The following is a 22,780-nucleotide window of genomic DNA, read 5'->3' on the forward strand; positions in this document are numbered from 1 at the left end:
TCCAAGGGGATGCCTTGATTAGTAAAATTGATGTGTAGATTGAGTGATTCTCTATATTTAATGATTGAAATTGAAGAAATGCATACATATAGATAAACATTAAATTTCACACAAAAAGGATAAGTATGGGAAATTTCCTTTATTGAAGGTACCTTGGGGAGTGTGATTTTTAGACATTATCAAAGCCTTGGATTGATACGTTATTTAAAATGCTTTCGGTTGATACATTATTTAAAAAGTGTAATATTTTCTTTAAAATCCATTTTACATAACATAGCTTGTTTCTAACCCCCCCACTCCCCGACATCCTTTTCCCAAATAGGGGACATATCATAATGTAGCATTATTTCAATCAAGCCAGATTTACATCAACATCGCTTGAATTGCTTTTGGAACATGCAGACATCAAGAAACAACACTCGTATGGTAATACTTAAACCTTAATTCATGACATCACCTTCTAAGGAAATTGTGAGCAATATTGATAAACAATGTGACTTAAGGAATGGCACGGGTATATTGATTCAATCATGACCTCACTTCAGTAAAAGTGTAAGACAATGATTGGCATTATAAAGACTACCATTTATGAATCTAAATTGCAAGAAGTCACCTCATAGGTTGTTAACTAAACTCACCCCAAACTTTGTGGAGGACGATGATGTGGCGAACTTTATTGGAATCACCATGGTAACACTAGAATCTTGTTTATTAATCTTGTCCCATTTACACATGATCTCATCTTTTATCCACTTGTTGATGGTTAGAGACACATACACGAACAATGCATATCAAGATACTACTCTAATATGAGGAATAGATATCTCCGAATATTATTTAATACCAATTATATTTGAAGAAGAGATCTTGGAATACTATCAATACTTGAACATAACATCTCAAAGTACTACCAGTACAGTATTTGGATAATTGTAATGCTCGAACATGACATCACTATTAATATACTATTTGGATACCGATAATTCTACTTGAACATGACATCTCTATAGTATATTGTTTGTAAATTGGTAGTACTTGATCTATGGATGTATTGGAACTTGATATCTTGAGATAATATTTTCTGTATGAGGATACAAGGATAGTATTAGGGGGTTTACACACTTGTTAGGCACCAGTCTTTTGAGTTGACATGTCTAAGTGTCTCTCTCTCTCTCTCTCTCTCTCTCTCTCTCTCAGTTTATAAAAGGTTCCTCGGCCCACCCACCTTTTCGACTGGCGCCCCAAGATAATGGGAAAGAGAGGTGTGGAAAGCCCCTTTGGATATACACCAAGTATATATTTGAAGAGGGGTTAGGGTACTTGGGTTCCCCCCAAAAAAAAAGGGGAAAAAAAGAGTGTGTTGAGGGCTAAGGGTACAAGGGTAATACCGGTGGTTATATAAAGGACAACAACATTCTCCACCCATCATCCAAAGCACACAACAAACAACTGCCTCGCCCTTCCTGTCCGACGAGCACAAATATCGCGCCCACCCACACACCCATCCATACATATTCTTGGCCTCCTGTCTCATGACCGCCGCTGCATTCCCCTGTTGATCTTCAATTTCCAAAAGCCTATGCATGGAGGCGAGGGAACCCCCCCGCCCCCCCGGGCTGCAGATTCAGATGCAGACGCAGGCCCGGTCTGCCGCCCCACAGCCGGGCTCCTTCGGCGCCTACTACCACCATCTTCGAGGCGGAGCAGGAGCCTTCTCTCAGCAGCAACCGCCACCACCACCGCTGCAACAACAACAACAACAACAACGGCAACAGACTGGCAGCAGAAACCCCCTCATGCCATCCATCATCCACACTCCTGCCGCATTGCGGCATCCCTCCTCTAACCCTAACCCTAGCATCTCTGCTAGTTACCTTCCCGAGACCCCCCCACACATGATCCCGCATCAGTTGCACGCGGCCTCAAGCCCCCCTTCCGGCATGGGCATGGGCACGGGCATGAGCACGGCCGTGGTGCTCTCTCGATCTGATCCCGTGAAGAGGAAGAGAGGAAGGCCGAGGAAGTATGCCACGGATGCCAACGGCGCTCCCTTGGCGTTGAGCGCTGCCTCCCCACGGGAGAAGAAAGGAGGACGAGGCTCTGGCAAGAAAGCGCAGCTGTCTTCCCTGGGTTGGTCTTTCTTCACATCAGCCTGCATTTCTTGTTGCTTTTTTTTAACAGCTATCTGTCTTGCGTTTTTGACTCCAATGAGACGATTTGGTAGAATCAATGTGCCTACCAATCCTACTTTGGATTAAAAAAAAAAAACATATTGAGTCCAACGTTGCATTGTGCTGAGCATTGTGTATGTATGCCTTCTGTGTTCTTATCACGAAGCAGTTCTTGCTTGGTTTGCAATGTGACCAGAGGTGCAATCATTTTACAGGTGCAACCGGTCAAGGTTTCACGCCTCATGTTCTGACAATAGGTGCTGGAGAGGTATGGATTTATTAAGCAAATAGCTACCATATTAACAAGGAAAAAATGTTCTGATGCATAAAGTTTACTCACGTGCACGTTTGCATGCCTGCTTGTATTCAAAATGAAATTTTGATTTGTGAGTGAAGTGCACAAGAATCGTTTATTTAATTGTCCTTTCATTGAGATTCAATATGTTTCTTTGGAGATTCAACTGTTAGCGCATCGTTACGTGTACTGATACAAGATAGTGTGTTCCTTTTAAAGTGTTGAATGCATGTGTTCACCTATGCTTTGTGGGATTTGTGCATGTTGATTCAATAGTGATATCTGTAATAGGGAGCATGCATATGAACAATTGAATTGAAGAATTTTGTGTGCAAGCTATATTGACAAGTACATGATCATGACAAAGATGGATTGATGAGTGTATCTTGTAAAGTGTTTTCAGGCTGTGCCAAAGCATCTGGCACCAAAACCATCACTTCGTAACATGAATTTCTTAGGGCTGTGTAAATAGTTGAATAAATAGTTGTACCATGAAGTTAAAATGTAATTTAAAGCATAGTGAATGCATGAACCTACACCTACCTTGGGCACTAATGATGTGAGTGGGGACCCCATAGCTCAAAGTCTATCCTTTTATTTTGAGAGGGGTTTTCACCATGGGCTATTTACCCCGTCACTTTATTCAATGTGTCGTCCTAGCTTCAGCTAGTGGGGGTCGAACCCACGACCTCTGGGTTGGGACCTAGATTCATTCAGCTACATGGTAGGGGACAGCACATGATGGAGTTGAAGATTTGAAACTTCGTGAGTAAATTTGTGAAATAACGTGAACTTCCCTTCGGAATTTGTAATTTAAAGCAATACATTCTCAATGTGGTGCACATGCAAGATTAATCAAAACGGCTATCATAGAAGAAATTGACTGAATACTATTTGACTAACACGGAGTGGTGTCCCTAATAAAGTTGTTAGGCTTTTACCTACAAGTATTGTGAAGCGTATGACACCAAGTGTCACCATGTCCTAACCTGAATTACTCTTGGACTTGGACTTGGACTTGCAGTTGGATTTGGATTTGGATTTATTGGACTTGGATTTGGATACTAGATTTAATACTAGCCTGGTGAGAGATACTTGTGGGTCATCCCCGTGGTGTGCTGGGCATGAGAGATCTTGTGTCTCGACATCAACATCGACTTGGGTATCCTACATCGGCATATCTGTTTGTTTTGTATTCATTGTGTAACTCGCGGCGGGTGCCCGGGGGACTAGGGCCTTTGACACACTTGTTGATACCATCAATGCATATTAAAACATTAAAACATGGCCACAGTCTTAACACATATCCATCATCACCTTGCATAAAACATAAAGCTGGACAAAACATCCACAAATGCTGAAAATGGAGCTTGCACGTGTGACACCGCATAGAGGCCGGAATGGGCCGACCCCCCCCTTGGAGTATTTTATTACCCAAGGAGAATAATATCATGTACAAGCTTTGAGGGCCTTACTCTCCCCACGGGAGATGCCGGATTATCCATATACAAATGCCATAACACAGCCCAACACGAGGCAACCAAGCCGGAACATAGGCTGTAGAAATGCCGAGCCAACAATATAATCCATATACCTCCGTGTGGGTACTGATTCTTCCCCAAAAACCACGGGTCTTCATGCAATAGAGAGGGTACAGCAAGTACAACTCTCCATTCAGCCGGTACAGCAAGTACAATGGTTGGTACAGTCGGTACAGTGGCTGGAACAGCAGGTATAGTGGTTGGTACAGTCGGTACGGTGGCTGGTACAGCAAGTACAGAAGTTGGTACAGTCGGTATAATGGGTGGTACAGCAAGTACAGAAGTTGGTACAACCAGACAAGGGTTGGTACAGCAGGTACAGTGGTTGGTACAGCCGGTATGGTGGTTGGTACAGCAGGTACAGCAAGTACAGAAGCTTCAGTATTTCTTCGCGATGGAAGCCTCCAAAACAGTCCCCAACAGTCGGTATTCTTCATGGGCAGCCTTCAAGTGAGAGAGAAAGAGAGTAGCCATCATTAGGGCAACCTGTAACGGTGGTAGAGGCTAGTGTGGAGCAAGAGAGCCTCTATTAATGAAGAGAGAGGGCTCCAATTTATAGATTTGGGCCTCCCATGAGCTAAAATGGCAAGAGAAGGCTACAATGACAAGTGGAGAGCCACACAACAGCTGAAGTGACAAGTGTGAGGCCACTTGTCTCACTTTGGTCCACCTCCTTGCCACATGTCCCAATCTAAGAGATGGGTCCTTCCATAAACTTTATCTCTAAAAATATCCCAACTGGTAGACATTCTGTCATAGGCACTTTGCCAACTCTTGGTATCTGCTCAATTCCAGATGTAATGACGCGAACATAATTTCCATCAGAGTCGGGCCAAAACTAGCAACTCTCCTAAATTTTAGGAGCGTGTCCTTTGTATTCTAGGATAATCCCCCATTCCCAAAGCTTGTACTTTCCAAATATTTAAACATCCTGGAGTCCACCAGACCCCTTTCAGACTGGGAAATGTCCAGGCTGGTGACATCCTCCCCAGCTTCTTAAAAGTTGTCCGCAACTTTAAGCTTCAAGCCATATATGCAAGATATAATCATGTCCCATTGATTGGGCGAGACGAGACAGTCTCAAAAATCCAATATAAGTGAAGAATCCATGTCCCAAAGAAATGGGCGAGACTAAATAAGTCTCCATAAGACCAATATCAAAATCATGTCCCAAGATAAATGGGTGAGACAAAAACAGTCCCATAAGTCCAAATATCATAATCATGTTCCAAGTAAATGGGCGAGACAAATCAGTCCCATAAGTCGAGATATCATAATCCATGTCCCAAGTAAATGGGCGAGGCAAAACAGTCCCATAAGTCCAGATATCATAATCCATGTCCCAAGTAAATGGGCGAGGCAAAACAGTCCCATAAGTCCAGATATCATAATCCATGTCCCAAGTAAATGGGTGAGACAAATCAGTCCCATAAGCCAGATATCATAATCCATGTCCCAAGTAAATGGGCGAGACAAAATAAGTCTCCTGTCAACAAGACATCGGTCCACATGACCCTTGGCATAGACATAAGTCCCATCATGTCCACTTTACCACTTGCACTCCGTGTTGGTACTATGACCACACACCTTGGATGAGAGGTGGGCTCAAGTAACAAGATAAAACAATCACTCGCAGGCATAGATAACCTGGTGTTCCATAAGCATTTCTGCTACACATAGTTTATAGGCATTTCGGCCACCAATAGTTTGTAGGCATTTCGGCCACCAACTCACACTACCCTCTCAAGTGCCCATGTTCCCTTCCATTTGCTCTCTATTGTTCCACCCACACATGGTAGAAACAATCTTCAAGAGAGCACGTAGGACAAGAGAACACTACACAGGATATGTTGTGCTTGTCACTACCTGTGAAGTGCCCACGTTCCCTTCCATCTGCTCTCTATTGTTCCACCCTCACATGGTAGAAACAATCTTCAAGAGAGCATGTAGGACAAGAGAACAGTACACAAGGTATGTGAACCATGAGTTCCATAAGTCCAATGCATCCCAAATAAAGGGAGCCAAAAAGAATAATCCATAAACCACCTATCATCATTCTTGTACTTGAAAATATTCCGCCTGCCATCATAACACACCATGTGTGCATGGCCGGAATCCACACAGGCACCGCCCGAAGATCCACAAATGTCCTGCCATGTCCTTGGACTCATATGCATCCACTCATATGATCCATACACATGCCCAGGTATAATACATACATGCATCCGCATGTTTCTAGGCCTGACACGCATCCGCATGTCCCTAGAATATAGGGGTTTGATACTTTGAGTTTGCAAAGTTGGTCATGAAGCCAAAAGAAATATCTCGTCACCATATCCTTAACATATCCTGAGATATATCTCCATATAGCTTGCCTGTAAGCTTGATAATATAATCCACAATATCCATATGGAAAGAGTGCTAAATGTGTGCACATAAAGCCAACTCCATACTTCCAAGATAAATTTTGTGCATTCATAAATCCTTAGACCAAGCTGTCTATTGCTCATGCTCTTGCTTCATAGGCTCTGAAGTGGCTGGCCATGCTTAATAGCAATGATGGTAAGTGTGGTCCCCACTTGAGATCTTTTCTCTTCCTTATTGATAGAAAGAAGCCTCTGCTTCCAAGAAAGCCTATGCTTTGATACCAATGTAACTCGCGGCGGGTGCCCGCGGGACTAGGGCCTTTGACACACTTGTTGATACCATCAATGCATATTAAAACATTAAAACATGGCCACAGCCTTAACACATATCCATCATCACCTTGCATAAAACATAAAGTTGGACAAAACATCCACAAATGCTGAAAATGGAGCTTGCACGTGTGACACCGCATAGAGGCCGGAATGGGCCGACCCCCCCTTGGAGTATTTTATTACCCAAGGAGAATAATATCATGTACAAGCTTTGAGGGCCTTACTCTCCCCACGGGAGATGCCGGATTATCCATATACAAATGCCATAACACAGCCCAACACGAGGCAACCAAGCCGGAACATAGGCTGTAGAAATGCCGAGCCAACAATATAATCCATATACCTCCGTGTGCGTGTGGGTACTGATTTTTCCCCAAAAACCACGGGTCTTCATGCAATAGAGAGGGTACAGCAAGTACAACTCTCCATTCAGCCGGCACAGCAAGTACAATGGCTGGTACAGCCGGTACAGTGGCTGGAACAGCAGGTACAGTGGCTGGTACAGCCGGTACGGTGGTTGGTACAGCAGGTATAACAAGTACAGAAGTTGGTACAGTCGGTATAATGGGTGGTACAGCAAGTACAGAAGCTGGACAACCAGACAAGGGTTGGTACAGCAGGTATAGTGGTTGGTACAGCCGGTATGGTGGTTGGTACAGCAGGTACAGCAAGTACAGAAGCTTCAGTATTTCTTCGCGATGGAAGCCTCCAAAACAGTCCCCAACAGTCGGTATTCTTCATGGGCAGCCTTCAAGTGAGAGAGAAAGAGAGTAGCCATCATTAGGGCAACCTGTAACGGTGGTAGAGGCTAGTGTGGAGCAAGAGAGCCTCCATTAATGAAGAGAGAGGGCTCCAATTTATAGATTTGGGCCTCCCATGAGCTAAAATGGCAAGAGAAGGCTACAATGACAAGTGGAGAGCCACACAATAGCTGAAGTGACAAGTGTGAGGCCACTTGTCTCACTTTGGTCCACCTCCTTGCCACATGTCCCAATCTAAGAGATGGGTCCTTCCATAAACTTTATCTCTAAAAATATCCCAACTGGTAGACATTCTGTCATAGGCACTTTGCCAACTCTTGGTATCTGCTCAATTCCAGATGTAATGACGCGAACATAATTTCCATCAGAGTCGGGCCAAAAATAGCAACTCTCCTAAATTTTAGGAGCGTGTCCTTTGTATTCTAGGATAATCCCCCATTCCCAAAGCTTGTACTTTAAACATCCTGGAGTCCACCAGACCCCTTTCAGATTGGGAAATGTCCAGGCTGGTGACACATTGATTGTATTGATCCTGGCCAGTGTGCCCGTGGATTGTTCCTAAATAAATTCTTGAAAGGGGGCGGAGCCTATTCCCCGCTCAATGTGGTGTACTGTGCAAAATCCCTATTCCCTTTTATCTCTCCCCTCTCTCTCTATATCTCTATCTCTTGGACACGTGGTTGAGTCTGTCACACGGCATGTCCCGTTGGGCTTACAGAAGCTATGCAATGTAACATTGGTATGGACAATCCTTCACGAGACTAAACCAAAATAGACGTGTTCCAGGTAAGGCATTTACGGGTTTCTCTCTCCCCTCTCTCTCTATATCTCTATCTCTTGGACACGTGGTTGAGTCTGTCACGGCATGTCCCGCTGGGCTTACAGAAGCTATGCAATGCAACATTGGTATGGACAATCCTTCACGAGACTAAACCAAAATAGACGTGTTCCAGGTAAGTACACGAGGTACCAGACTCACTAGAACACCAATCCTCCAGGCATTTACGGGCATGTACATAGGCACAAGTTCTAGTAAAAAGCCAAATCCACAGTATCACATGACTGGCATCAATCTCTTGCATAACAACCATGGACGCTAGTCCAATGTACACACATAATGATAAAGCAAGGGTGGACTATTTGGGTGGCCAAATGGTGACAACATGAGTAGGGACTAGGTGCCTAGGTGAACATGGGTTGCTTGCGCAGCCACATGTTGGGCACTAGGTCATCGTGGTGGAGAGAGCTTCGTAACAAGCCTACCACACCCAAGAAGAGCATGACTTTGTGTGGTCTCACGAAACTAGTCCTTGTTCAACAAGATAGAGTGGGAAGAACACGAGCTCAATTGGGTCCACATCGTCAACTATGTAAGTGTCACGTGCATCCCGCACTTGGATGCCACAGACATATCTAAACAAGAAGGTGCAGGACTTGGAGTGGAAAATTGGTCCCATGTGAGCCCAGTCCAGGACGAGTCAGCCAGGGTTTCACTCTATGCGTTTGAGGTCAGGTGTGCATTGTCCTACACATGAGGCAATGTCAGTAGTGAAGGAACTCCAAAGGGCACCACTCTAATGGGTCTAAATTACAAAGTGACGGACTGGAAAAGTAGGTGACGTAAGGACTGAGGACTTCAATCTCCTGGCTAACTAGGGCTAGAGAAGGGTATAAAAGCCCAGCCAAGAAAATGATGGAGTTATCTCATTATTCACAAGGGATGGATGGTTCCAAGGGCCAGGACAACCAAGTGGATAGCTCCAATCAAGGTGAACATTGTAGGTTAAGATTCAGTCTTTATTTTTTGATTGTGCATCATTCTAATAAAGCAAATACACCATTCGTGGTGGGGGCTCTACAGAGGGTATTTGGGACCCAACATTGTGTCCTCTTCTCCCTCCCTCTCTCTCTCTCTCTCTCTCTCTCTCTCTCTCTATTTTCTGCACCTCTATTTTAGTTTTGTGTGTCGTATTTGTCGTGAAAGTTTGTTGAATTCTGAGCATTGAAGTTACCGCACACAACATGGATCGTCTACCCACACTCCCGGAGGACCAATTTCTCTCACAAGAAGTTGTTTCTCCAAACTCTGATTTGGACGACATAAGAAATGGGACTTCTTACTCGGTGGAGAGTCCCGTTCAAGGTCTTACTTTGGGAGACGATCAACCCATGTACATCCACTCATCCTCACCACCTTTGCCATCAGGATCGTCGTCTCTGACTTTATCAGATTTTGTTTGCAGAGGGGAATACATTGCTTCTGCCAGTGTGTCAGTGTGGGACCTTGGCATCCATCATCTTCTCTCATGGTTCCCTTTTTGGCTTGAGAGGGGGTGTGAGAAAACAGTATTTTTCCCAGCCCTAAAAAGAGTTTTTTTTTTGGTTTATTTTATGTTTTATCTAGGGTTTTTTGTCTTGGCTGCTGGCCTACACCTTTAAAGCTGACTGACCAGCAACCCCCCCTTAGTATATATAGCCTTGCCTATCATTCATCATTCATGTACCACTTCATTGTCATATCCGGTACCATCTGGCCACTACCCGGGACAGCAGCCCCCTCTGCTACAGGCCACCGTGGGACAGCAGCCCTCTCTGCTATCAGCGTTTTTCTTCTGCTATCATCAGCGTTTCACATCCTTTATATCAGCGTTTTATATCTGCCTGTCATCTGGTGTCATCAGCGTTTACTTCAGCCTGTCATCAGGCTTACCTTAGTGTTTACATCTGGGCTGACATCAACCTTACTTCAGCGCTTACATCTGGGCTGACATCAGCGTTTATCTTCAGCCTTACATCAGCCTTACTTCAGTGCTTACATCAGGGCTCACATCAGTGCTTACATCAGCATATCAGCGTTTTATATCTGCCTATCATCTGCTGTCATCAGCGTTTCATCATCAGCAGACATCAGCACCTCATCTGCTGTCATCTGCGTTACACATCAGCACTTACTTCAGCCTGTCATCAGGCTTACCTCAGCGTTTACATGTGAGCTGACATCAGCCTTACTTCAGCCTGTCTTCAGTGCTTACATCTGGGTTGACATCAGCATTTATCTTCAGCCTTACATCAGGCTTACTTCTGCACTTACATCAGGGCTCACATCAGTGCTTACATCAGCATCTCTCCACCTAGATAAAGGCAAATAGATATGGGTCTCTCTCACACAAAGCAAGGGAAGATGAAGAAGCTAATGCCTGAATCCAATCCACCCCTTAGGTACGCAGCACCCTTGTCACCAGAGCTTGCATCCTTCAGGTACGCAGCACCAGTGTCGCCAAAGATCGCACCACTGGGGACGGCAGCCCTCACTGCTCTTCATCACCATTGAGGTACCGCAGCGCTCTTGTCGCCAGAGTCTGCATCGTCATCGACATCATCACCTCATCTTCTGCTTCCACTACCACCTTGGAGTGCCTTTGCATCCACCGACGTGAGCCTTTGACACCGACCACCTCTGGGAGTGCTTTACCTCACATCGACACGAGCCGTTGTCATCGACCGTGCTTCAGCTCTGACATCATCTCTGCTTCTGCATTGGTCTTTCTTCTCAGAGTCACCTCATATCAGAGGGCTCGTACATATTTGCAGTCACCATTATATATATTCACTCACAGATTTCATGTTGTGTGGTTTTGCTTTGATCTCTCGTATATTTGGTCCTTTCGTTCTTTTGCCCTCACATAATTTTAGGCATTCAGTGGTTTCACAAGTTCTAGCTAGATATCAAGTGGGACATGTACACTTTCGAGATTAATCGGAATGTGTCTAAGGTCCCAATGACCATTAAGTGTGAGCCAAGAATCTCAAACTTTCCTCTCATAAGCAATCTACAGGCTAAAAGAGAAATCAAGAAAGGTGCATAGTGTTTGATGATTTATATCTAGACTACCAGACGGTGGCCAGGGCTTCAAAGAAGTACCAGGTTCTCCATGACAAGTTTCAGAAGATTTTTTTTCGGGACAATCTTTCTCCCAAGCTCCCTCTGTCTAGACTGGAGGATCACAGAATAGACCTTCTCTTAGACTTGGATTCTCCGAGCAAGTTTTCATATTGCCGTTCCAAGGCCATGGAATCGGAGTTGGACCGCCAACTCCAAGAACTGTTTCAATCTGGCTTCTTACGTCCCAGTGTGTCAGCATTTGTAGCTCCGATCTTGTTTGTCAAGAAGGATAGGTCTTCTTGATTGTGCGTGGATTATCGTGCACTCAATAAGTTGACTATCAAGAGTAAGTTCCCGATGTCTCGAATAGAGTATATTTTCGAGAGGCTGAATGGAGCTAAGGTGTTCTCGAAATTGGACTTGAAGAGTGGGTACCACCAGGTGAGGATTGTTGAGGGGTTCATCCCCAAGACCGCCTTCTATACGGAACGGGCCCATTATGAATTTGTGGTCATGCCTTTTCGCTTGACGAATGCCCCAGCCACATTCAACCGCATGATGATGCGCGTGTTCAGGGATTTAATAGGAAAGTGTGTTCATATTTCTGGACGACATAGTAGTATTTTTAGCTACCTTTGAGCAGCATGACATTGATGTGGAGAAAGTCTTGAAGTTGTTGGAAAGCAACGAGCTCTACGTCAATGAGAAGAAGTCGGAATTTTATTTGTTTGAGGTTCACTATCTTGGATACATTATCAGTGTCGAGGGCATCCGGCTTGATCGGCCAAGGTGGTCGAGGTTGTCAATTGGGAAGTGCCATAGATTAGTTATGACATCAGATCCTTTGTGGGTATATGCCAGGCATACTCCACCTACATAGACAAGTTTTCTAACCTCTCGGCGGATCTCACCGATCTGGATCTGCTAAAGAGTGTCAAGACTAGAAGGCAATGGATTCGAAATGACTCCACGGGCATTGGAGGCATTCAAGAATCTCAAAGTGGCTTTGTCAGAAGCGCCTTGTCTAGCGCTTGCCTTGTGGAACGAGTCGTTCCAAGTGATCATCGATGGGAGTAACATCACAATTGGAGGTGTATTATAACATAATGGTCACCAGCCTAGACATTTTCCAGTATGAAAGGGGTATGGTGGACTCTAGGATGTCTAAATATTTGGAAAGTACAAGCTTTGGGAATGGGGGATTATCCTAGAATACAAAGGACCACACTCCTAAAATTTAGGAGAGTTGCTATTTTTGGCCCGACTCCGATGGAAATTCTGTTTGCGTCATTACATCTGGAATTGAGCAGATACCAAGAGTTGGCAAAGTGCCTATGATAGAATGTCTACCAGTTGGGATATTTTTAGAGATAAAGTTTATGGAAGGACCCATCTCTTAGATTGGGACATGTGGCAAGAAAGTGGACCAAAGTGAGACAAGTGGCCTGACACTTGTTAGAAAGTGTTACAAAGTGTTACAAAGTGAGACAAGTGGCCTCACACTTGTCACTTTAGCTATTGTGTGGCTCTCCACTTGTCATTGTAGCCTTCTCTTGCCATTTTAGCTCATGGGAGGCCCAAATCTATAAATTTGAGCCCTCTCTCTTCATTAATGGAGGCTCTCTTGTTACACACTAGCCTCTACCACCGTTACAGGCTGCCCTAATGATGGCTACTCTCTTTCTCTCTCTTTAAGGCTGCCCATGAAGAATACCGGCTATTGGGAACTGTTTTGGAGGCTTCTATCGCGAAGAAATATTGAAGGCAAGGGTATTTAATCATTTATTATGATTTCTAGCCATTGTACTTGTTGTACCAGCCTTTGTACTTGTTGCACCAGCCATTGTATTGGTTGTACCAGTCCTTGTACTTATACTTGTTGTACCATCCATTGTACCGACTGTACTAGCTTTTGTACAAGTCATTGTACCTGCTGTACTAGTCACTATTTATACTGTACCAGCATTTGTACTTACTGTACCAGCCATTGTATCGATTGTACCAGCCACTGGACCTAATGTACCAGCCACTATCGGCTGTATTGGTTGAATGGAGAGCTGTACTTGCTGTACCAACTCTATTGCATGAAGACCGGTGGTTTTTGGGGAAGAATCAGTACCCACACGGAGGTATATGGATTATGTTGTTGGCTCGACATTTCTACAGCCTATGTTCCGGCTTGGTTGCCTCATGTTGGGTTGTGTTATGGCATTTGTATATGGATAATCCGGCATCTCCCGTGGGGAGAGTAAGGCCCTCAAAGCTTGTACATGATATTATTCTCCTTGGGTAATAAAATACTCCAAGGGAGGGGGGTCGGCCTATTCCTGCCTCTATGCGGTATCGCACGTGCAAGCTTCATTTTCAGTATTTGTGGATGTTTTGTCCAGCTTTTATGTTTTATGCGAAGTGATGATGGATATGTGTTAAAGTTGTGGCCATGTTTAAATGTTTTAATATGCATTGATGGTATCAACAAGTGTGTCAAAGGCCCTAGTCCCCGGGCAGTGCCACGAGTTTCATTGGTATCAGAGCATAGGCTTTCTTGGAAGCGGAGGCTTCCTTCTATCAATAAGGAAGAGAAAAGATCTCAAGTGGGGACCACACTTACCATCATTGCTGTTAAGCATGGCCAGCCGCGTCATAGCTTATGAAGCAAGAGCATGAGCAATAGACAGCTTGTTGATCTAAGGATTTATGAATTTACAAAATTTTATCTTGGAAGTGTGAAGTTGCCTTTATGTGCACACGTTTAGCACTCTTTCCATATGGATATTGTGGATTATATTATCAAGCTTACAAGCAAGCTATATGGAGATATATCTCAGGATACCTTAAGGATATTGAAACCGGCCTCTGGTAGAAACCAAAGTGCGGTGGACTAGCAGTCACCCTTCCACTTGTAGTCTAGATATGAAAACAAAATAGATTGGAGCTAGAGTGCCCAAATCTGAAAACAAAGCGACACCTGTTGGCCCCAAAGCTTGGCGCCCCTTGCGGTATTTCTTTATTCAATTTCAGAAGTGTGTAAGGCTGAGTACAACAAAATCAGCCAAGAGAGTACACCTGTACGTCCAATCTGACAGCCCACAATACCTCTTAGCACAGAGGATTCACACACACAGATCTGTGTCTCAAAGCAACACTCTGTGCCTCCCTCTAATCAGCCAAGACCATTTAGCAGGGCAGCCATGAGCATACATCTGGCATATCTCATGCATATGATTCAACTTCTCAGCACAAACAAACATTCACTGTTCAATCTCTGTCTCCACCCTTTTCAATCTGCCATACCCCTCCTCTCACAAGGGGCCAGATAGCTCAAATCTGCAACAGACATAAGGCAACGGAAAGAGAGATAGATGAACAAACTCAGAGCTTACCAAAATCAGCTCGTGGATCTGCACCGGAGGAAGTGGTTGTACCAGTATGTACTTGCACACTTGTTTCAACAACTCTGCTTCACATGTGTGGATGTACCTCTCTGTACCTTCCTCTCTGCATCCACTTCCGTGCTGTATCTGCAACCCTTTGATGCTGCACCGACTGCACCACGAAAAACTCCGCCTGTACCAAGGAGAGCGCCGCCTGCAGCTGTACGGCTCTGTCTTCTGTACCAGAAAGTATGCCGCCTGCAGCTGTACTGATGCGCCTGCTCCGGCTGTACCCGACTGTACCTGATGGTACAGTTTTGTACCTACTGTACAGCAGCCTGTCAGCAGTCGTACAGGTAACTGTACCTGCTGTACGGCTTCTGTCAGAACCCACAATTCAGCTTGTATCTGCTCAGCTTGTCAGCGCCGGCTGTACCAGCACTGAAATCCACAGCAGGGAGAGACAGCCGTACTGTACTTGCAGTCGTACAGGGCTGTACGGGCTGCACACGTGGACTGTACGGCTGGTTTGCATAGAAAAACAGCAGCCAGAACAGTATTCAGCAATCCCACGCTTCTTCTCCTCTCCTCCTCGCCTAAACTTGCACGATCCCCAAAAGCTAGAGAGAGAGTCAAGAGAGAGAGGCATGCACTCCAAAAGTGGAGTTGCCCCCTCTCCATATTAATCCTAGGGCCCCAACTTTAATAATAATTAAAGTTCCCTAGGGGCCACTAAGGCCTAGGGGCAACCATTCATAAAACATTAAAATACTAATGTTCTAGTTCCCCCCTTCACACCTAGGGATGACCACACATCATTATCTCTGTCCGGGCACCCCACATGTGAATCATTTGATATTTTGACTCAGCAACCACCATGTCCACACCTGTGCTGTTCCATTTTCACAGGGCCATGACATACCCCCCTCTTGAAAAATGGCAAGCGTCCTCGATTGCATTCTGGTGATACAGCAAAATATCCAAAGTGAAATATACAATATGGCAAGATCAGCGTCCCAATCTCTCTAAGCCATGCACATGTATCAACGTTCACTGCAAACCAATGGCGTAGTAGTAGTCCAAGTTGTATACCACTGTGAACCATACACAACCACAATATCCCATGTGACTAGTACACATATATCATAGAAGTCCCATAAACAGATGTACTGTCAGCCTCAGTACCTTCGGGTGAGATAAAAACTGCACCAAGCGACCTCTAGATGTCATCTGAGCCTGTCTGTATTAAGGAAGTGGAGGTGCTACCCCCCCTCTTGAGCATCAGGTAATGCTCCAGACCCATGCTCTGCTAAACCTGAATGAGCCATAACAAGAGTCGGCTCTAACTCAAAGGCATCGAGATAAAGTTGCAAAACCTGAGGTGAATCTGTTAAGTCGCCTTCCTCCATCCACTTCGCATCCATCGGTGAATAGTTCTTGAACTTCACAAGGTAGCGACGGGAAACTTTACCTCGTACCTTCCTTTCTTTATGTGCCAGTATCTGCTCTGGAATCAGAACCTCATCAAGTTCCTCAACTTCCGGCTGAGCCTCATCTGATACATCCTCAGGCACATCCCCACGGAAAGGTCGAAGGAGACTCACGTGAAAAGCATTGTGAATCTTCCAGTGATCTGGTAGCTTCAAGCGATAGGCTACATCACCAATCTTTTCCAATACCTGAAAAGGCCCATAATAACGCATGCTCAACTTAGGGAATAAGCGCTCTTTACCCTTCATCTTCTTGAGTCTAGCCTTTTCAAAGCGCAAAAGAACCCAATCACCCAATGCAAACTCTAAATCACGTCTGTGACGGTCTGCGGCTTTCTTTTGCTTCTGCTGAGTTTTCTGGAGTGCCAACTTAACTCTCTGATAAGCTTCATCCAAACTCTCCACATACTGATCAGCCTCAAAGATCTTATCCTTTGTATGCAAAATGGGTGGTACCTGTAACCTTCTTCCCTCCTTCCACAATCTCAAAAGGCGTCTTGCCTGTCGAGGTATGTACAGTGTTGTTATATGCAAACTCCACCAAAGGAAGATACTTTTCCCATTGTTGCTTATGCTCTGACACATAACACTTGAGAAGATCCAACACTGTAGAGTTAGCCTCTTCTGACTGACCATCTGTTTGTGGATGAAATGACGATGAAAACTTGAGAGTTGTACCCATGTTGTCAAACAACCCTCTCCAGAACAAACTCGTCATCCGTGGATCACGGTCACTAATGATAGACGTAGGCAAGCCATGATACTTGAAGATGTTCGCCATGAACAACTTCACCATATGATCCACTTTGATCGTCTTATGCACGGGAATGAAATGAGCCTGCTTACTGAACCTGCATATGATAGTCCAAATGCCATCATTGCCCGTTTGTGTCCGTGGAAGATCAAATATAAAATCCATGGCAATGCTCTCCCAAGGTCTATCGGGAATAGGTTAAGGCTGTAATAACCCTGGTGTCTTTTGATGGTCAAACTTTACCTTCTGATATACGATGCATTGCCTTACAAAGGCATCAACATCTCTTCTCAAGGTTGGCCAATAAAAGAAAGTCTCCACTGCTTTTACCGTGGCGTCAATACCTCTATGACCTGCATACGGTGGAGCATGACTTTCAATCATAACCTTGAGTCGCAATGGCATGGTAACACACAGTCTGCCATGCATCAATAAAAACCCATCTCTGAGAGTGTAGTGCTCATGCCGCTGACCCTCAGACATCTGATCATACACCTTGCCAAAGTTCTCATCATGGGCATATTGCTCTTTCATTTCATCAAGCTCATGATGATGAGCAAGTGAAACTGTAGAGACCTGTGGCTTGCGTGACAAAGCATCTTTTTGCCTTCCACATGCACAATCTGGAAGTGAAACATAGACAAAAAGTTTGCCCAACTCATATGCTTCTTTGAAAGCTTTGTTTGCGTGAGGAAATAACGCAAGGTCTGATGATCTGTCTGCACAGTGAAATGAGCTGCAAGCAAGTAGTGTTTCCATGTAGAAAGAGCGTGAATTACAGCCAACGTCTCTTTCTCATAAACCTGTAAATGCTTCTCGGCATCTTGCAATATTCTACTCTCATAGGCTATCACATGTCCCTCTTGCATGAGAACTGCACCAATGCTACTTCCGCATGCATCACACTCGACAACAAAAGCCTTTCGGAGGTCCGGTAACACCAATACTGGATCCGAAGTAAGCTTTTCTTTGAGCTTTTTGAATGCTGTAGTTTTCCGATCAGCCCATCTAAACGGAGTTGCCTTCTTTGTCAAGGCATGAAGAGACGAAGCAATTTCAGCAAAGTACCGTATGTAACGCCTGTAATAGGAACACAATCCTAGAAAGCTGCGTACATCATACACACGGTCCTCAAATCTGGCCAATTAAGAATTGCTTCCACCTTTGCTGGATCCATACGGACTCCATGCTTAGACACAATATGCCCCAAGAAATGTATCTCTTGCAAAAAGAACTCACTCTTTTTGCCATTAACAACCAGCCTATGGTTTCTGAGTTCTGCAAACACAATGGCCAAATGCCTTCTATGCTCGTCCTCCGTTTGTGAATGCACAATCATATCATCAAAGAATGTGCCCACAAACGCTCTATGAGGCCTGAAAATCCTGTCCATCATTCTGTTAAATGTGGCAGGCGCATTTGTCAAACCAAAGGGCATAACCAAGAACTCATACAACCCGAACGTGGTTCGGAATGCTGTCTTATGCACATCCTCGGGTCTAATACGTATCTGATGATACCCGCTTTTCAAGTCAATGCGACTAAAGACTGTGGAGCCCTGTAAGCAATCCAAAATGTCATCGATCCTCAGTATGGGGAATCGATTCTTGATGGTATTCTTGTTCAGCGCCCTGTAGTCAATACACATGCGCCAAGAACCATCCTTCTTTTGCACTAAGAGTACAGGTGAGCAAAAGGGTGATGAGCTAGGTTGTATCAACCCTTTATTCAAAAGCTCTTGCACCTGACTCATAATCTCTTCCTGTTGGGCTGCACTAACACGGTACGGCGGTCTATTTGGTGGAGTACTACCAGGAATTAGATCAATATTATGATCTTCTGGCCTCTCAGGAGGAAGTTCTCCTGGCAATGACTCCGAAAAACAATCTTGGAACCCACATAAGAAATCAGTCCTGTCCTTATCTAACATAGACAAATTAGACTTAGACTCATCATCTTGTGCATCCTTTACACAAATCAAGTACGCAAAAAGATGCTTTTTCATTACTGATGAAATTGCCGAAGCAGATACAATAGGAACAGATTCCCCTTTGAGTTTTACATCCAATACACATTCTTTCCCTCTATGAGTCAGAGTGATTTTCCTATTATATGTATCCACCACCGCATGTACTCTGTGGCACCATGGCATCCCCAACAAAACATCACAGCCATCCACAGGCATAATGAAGAACTCTTCGCTGTCCACATAACCCTGCAAATGAAGCCGAAGCTTCCCAATGATAGGAGTAACGGGTTCTGCATACCCTGGACAAGCCATGTTAGCCTCATGTAACGACCCCATCTCCTCTGCACGAATCCCCAATCGGCCAGCCAAATTTGGTGAAATGAAGTTGGCTCTAGCACCTGTGTCAAAGAATATCAAGGCATTCTGATCTCTCACTTTGCCCCATGCCGTGCACAACTCTGTCTCTTCACCACCTTGCTGTTCCCCCACAAGATCAGGAACTAACCCAGCAAAAGGCTTTGGTTTCTTTGACTTGGGCTCTCCTTTATTGTCAGAGTCCTTTTGGGACTTTCTCTTGGGACAATTAAATGACATGTGTCCCTCTTCAGTACAGTAAAAACATTTACGAGCATCTCTCAAAGCCTGTCTTTCCTCAGAAGTTCTCTTGGGCATTGGCAACTTCTTATACTTCGTCTCTGAAGACCCTTTAGCATCACGAGAAGCATGCCCAAATTTTTCAGCTTTCTTGCTCATGTTCTTACTTCCTTTAAACCCAGATGATCCTCCAGTGAGTAACGCATTAGCTGTCATAGCATTTTCAATCATCTGTGACATGTTCGTTACTCTCGTCTTGATACAATAAGCTCGCACTTCTTTGGGCAGCCCACAACAATACTTCTCTACCTGCTCAGACAATGGCACTGCACGGTAAGAAGTCACTGGGAGTAAAGCTTCCCAAAACTTCTTGTTATAATCCTCCAAATTCTCACACTTTGAAGCATCCAACTTGTGCCATGCAGTCATAACATCCACCTCAAATGTAGATGTGAGCCATACGGAAGAGAAAACCTGTTTAAATTGTATCCAAGTAGTGGGTGCTATGCCCTGCAAAAGAAGAGTAGACCACCACTGCAAAGCATTGCCCTTGAGAAAAGTGGCAGCTTTCCTCACCTTAGAGGACTCTGTGTAATTCCCACCAGAAAAAGCAGCATCAAACTGGTGTAAAAAGGTAAGTGCTTTCAATTTATCTTTGGCTCCACTGAATGTATCAAACTTCACCGCAGCTCCCCCTTCCTTATAATCTTTCGCCTTTCCCATAGGCATTAGATTATCATATGGAAGTGGCTTCGCAAGATTGCTGCCCCCAACATTCATGCCCATCATTGGGTCAACATTACCCATTCCCACACCTGGCATGCCATACATTCTAGCCATGTTTCCAAACATTCCGTTATGCATACGTGGCTGCATACCACCAAACATATTGCCTTGCATTCCAGGTTGCATGCCTCCAAACATACTTCCTTGCATACCGGACTGCATACCACCATACATATTCCCCTGCATACCAGGCTGAAAATTAGCTCCAAAAGGCCCGTGCATACCCATGCCTCCCTGAGGATAACCCCCAGTCATAGATTGGAACATCGAGCCACCACCAAAATAACCTGGATGCATATTCTGCTGAGGAATTGATGGCTGTCCAAAGAAGGAACTCTGTGAGTTTGCACCATAAGCATGCTGCATGTTCGGAAACTGGCCAAAAGATGGATCCTTTGGGATGGCACCACTATGACCCTGAGGAAGGTTCTTAGAACGAACCTCCTCCTTCTTTTTCTCGGGCTCTGTACGGGATCTCATAAATTCAGCAAACCTCTCACTCTGAGTGAGCTGCATAAATACATCCATAACACCAGCCAAACGATCTTTAAACCGAGCATCATCATCCTCTTTACCAAGTACATCTTCTGGCTGTGTTACATCCTCATAATGCTCAACATTTGTAGCCTGTTCTCCTGCAAGATTATCCTCAGATACATCTCTCTCAGTTGAGGTCTCTTGCTCTTCCTCTTCATGATAAAAGTACTCATCCTCTGTATCAGACATGTTGCTGAATTTTTCAGCAATGGCTTTCGTCAAGGCAACCACGAGCTCACCCCCTTAGAAAGTTGATGATTGGTCCCGGCAAACGGAACCTTGAAACCGGCCTCTGGTAGAAACCAAAGTGCGGTGGACTAGCAGTCACCCTTCCACTTGTAGTCTAGATATGAAAACAAAATAGATTGGAGCTAGAGTGCCCAAATCTGAAAACAAAGCGACACCTGTTGGCCCCAAAACTTGGCGCCCCTTGCGGTATTTCTTTATTCAATTTCAAAAGTATGTAAGGCTGAGTACAACAAAATCATCCAAGAGAGTACACCTGTATGTCCAATCTGACAGCCCACAATACCTCTTAGCACAGAGGATTCACACACACAGATCTGTGTCTCAAAGCAACACTCTGTGCCTCCCTCTGATCAGCCAAGACCATTTAGCAGGGCAGCCATGAGCATACATCTGGCATATCTCATGCATATGATTCAACTTCTCAGCACAAACATACATTCACTGTTCAATCTCTGTCTCCACCCTTTTCAATCTGCCATACCCCTCCTCTCACAAGGGGCCAGATAGCTCAAATCTGCAACAGACATAAGGCAACGGAAAGAGAGATAGATGAACAAACTCAGAGCTTACCAAAATCAGCTCGTGGATCTGCACCGGAGGAAGTGGTTGTACCAGTCTGTACTTGCACACTTGTTTCAACAACTTTGCTTCACACGTGTGGATGTACCTCTCTGTACCTTCCTCTCTGCATCCACTTCCGTGCTGTATCTGCAACCCTTTGATGCTGCACCGACTGCACCACGAAAAACTCCGCCTGTACCAAGGAGAGCGCCGCCTGCAGCTGTACGGCTCTGTCTTCTGTACCAGAAAGTATGCCGCCTGCAGCTGTACTGATGCGCCTGCTCCGGCTGTACCCGACTGTACCTGATGGTACAGTTTTGTACCTACTGTACAGCCGCCTGTCAGCAGTCGTACAGGTAACTGTACCTGCTGTACGGCTTCTGTCAGAACCCACAGTTCAGCCTGTATCTGCTCAGCTTGTCAGCGCCGGTTGTACCAGCACTGAAATCCATAGCAGGGAGAGACAGCCGTACTGTACTTGCAATCGTACAGGGCTGTACGGGCTGCACACGTGGACTGTACGGGCTGGTTTGCACAGAAAAACAGCAGCCAGAACAGTATTCAGGCTGCTTCTCCTCTCCTCCACGCCTAGACTTGCACAATCCCCAAAAGCTAGAGAGAGAGTCAAGAGAGAGAGGCATGCACTCCAAAAGTGGAGTTGCCCCCTCTCCATATTAATCCTAGGGCCCCAACCTTAATAATAATTAAAGTTCCCTAGGGGCCACTAAGGCCTAGGGGCAACCATTCATAAAACATTAAAATACTAATGTTCTAGTTCCCCCCTTCACACCTAGGGATGACCACACATCATTATCTCTGTCCGGGCACCCCACATGTGAATCATTTGATATTTTGACTCAGCGACCACCATGTCCACACTTGTGCTGTTCCATTTTCACAGGGCCATGACAGATATGGTGACGAGATATTTCTTTTGGCTTCATGACCAACCCGGCAAAGAAAAGCTAAGTATACTTCGAGTTTGCAAAGTTGGTGCTTTTGCTATTTACTATGAAGTGTTTTTGATGTTCACTAACCCTTGTATAGCCATGCAAGGAGAAAGGTGGTGTTGTTTGCCTTGACATGGTTTCAAGGAAACATTGTTTATGGCTCCCT

The 22,780-nt window shown here is 44.9% G+C and overlaps 1 protein-coding gene across 1 annotated transcript in view; it reads left to right on the top strand.

Annotated features, from left to right (window-relative positions):
* The first annotated feature begins 1,424 nt into the window (after positions 1–1,424).
* Positions 1,425–22,780, top strand: part of LOC147636805 (AT-hook motif nuclear-localized protein 7-like) — a 44,956-nt gene continuing 23,600 nt past the window's right edge. Inside the window, exons 1-2 of the mRNA XM_086800363.1 lie at positions 1,425–2,130; positions 2,387–2,439. Of these exons, the coding sequence (XP_086656489.1) occupies positions 1,584–2,130; positions 2,387–2,439 (600 nt within the window). The 5' untranslated portion in view covers positions 1,425–1,583. The remainder of the gene's footprint in view (positions 2,131–2,386; positions 2,440–22,780) is intronic.

This window comes from Cibotium barometz, chromosome 7 (genome assembly GCF_041138505.1).
Source record: "Cibotium barometz isolate CiBa-2024 chromosome 7, ASM4113850v1, whole genome shotgun sequence".
In the NCBI taxonomy this organism is placed as follows: Eukaryota; Viridiplantae; Streptophyta; class Polypodiopsida; order Cyatheales; family Cibotiaceae; genus Cibotium; species Cibotium barometz.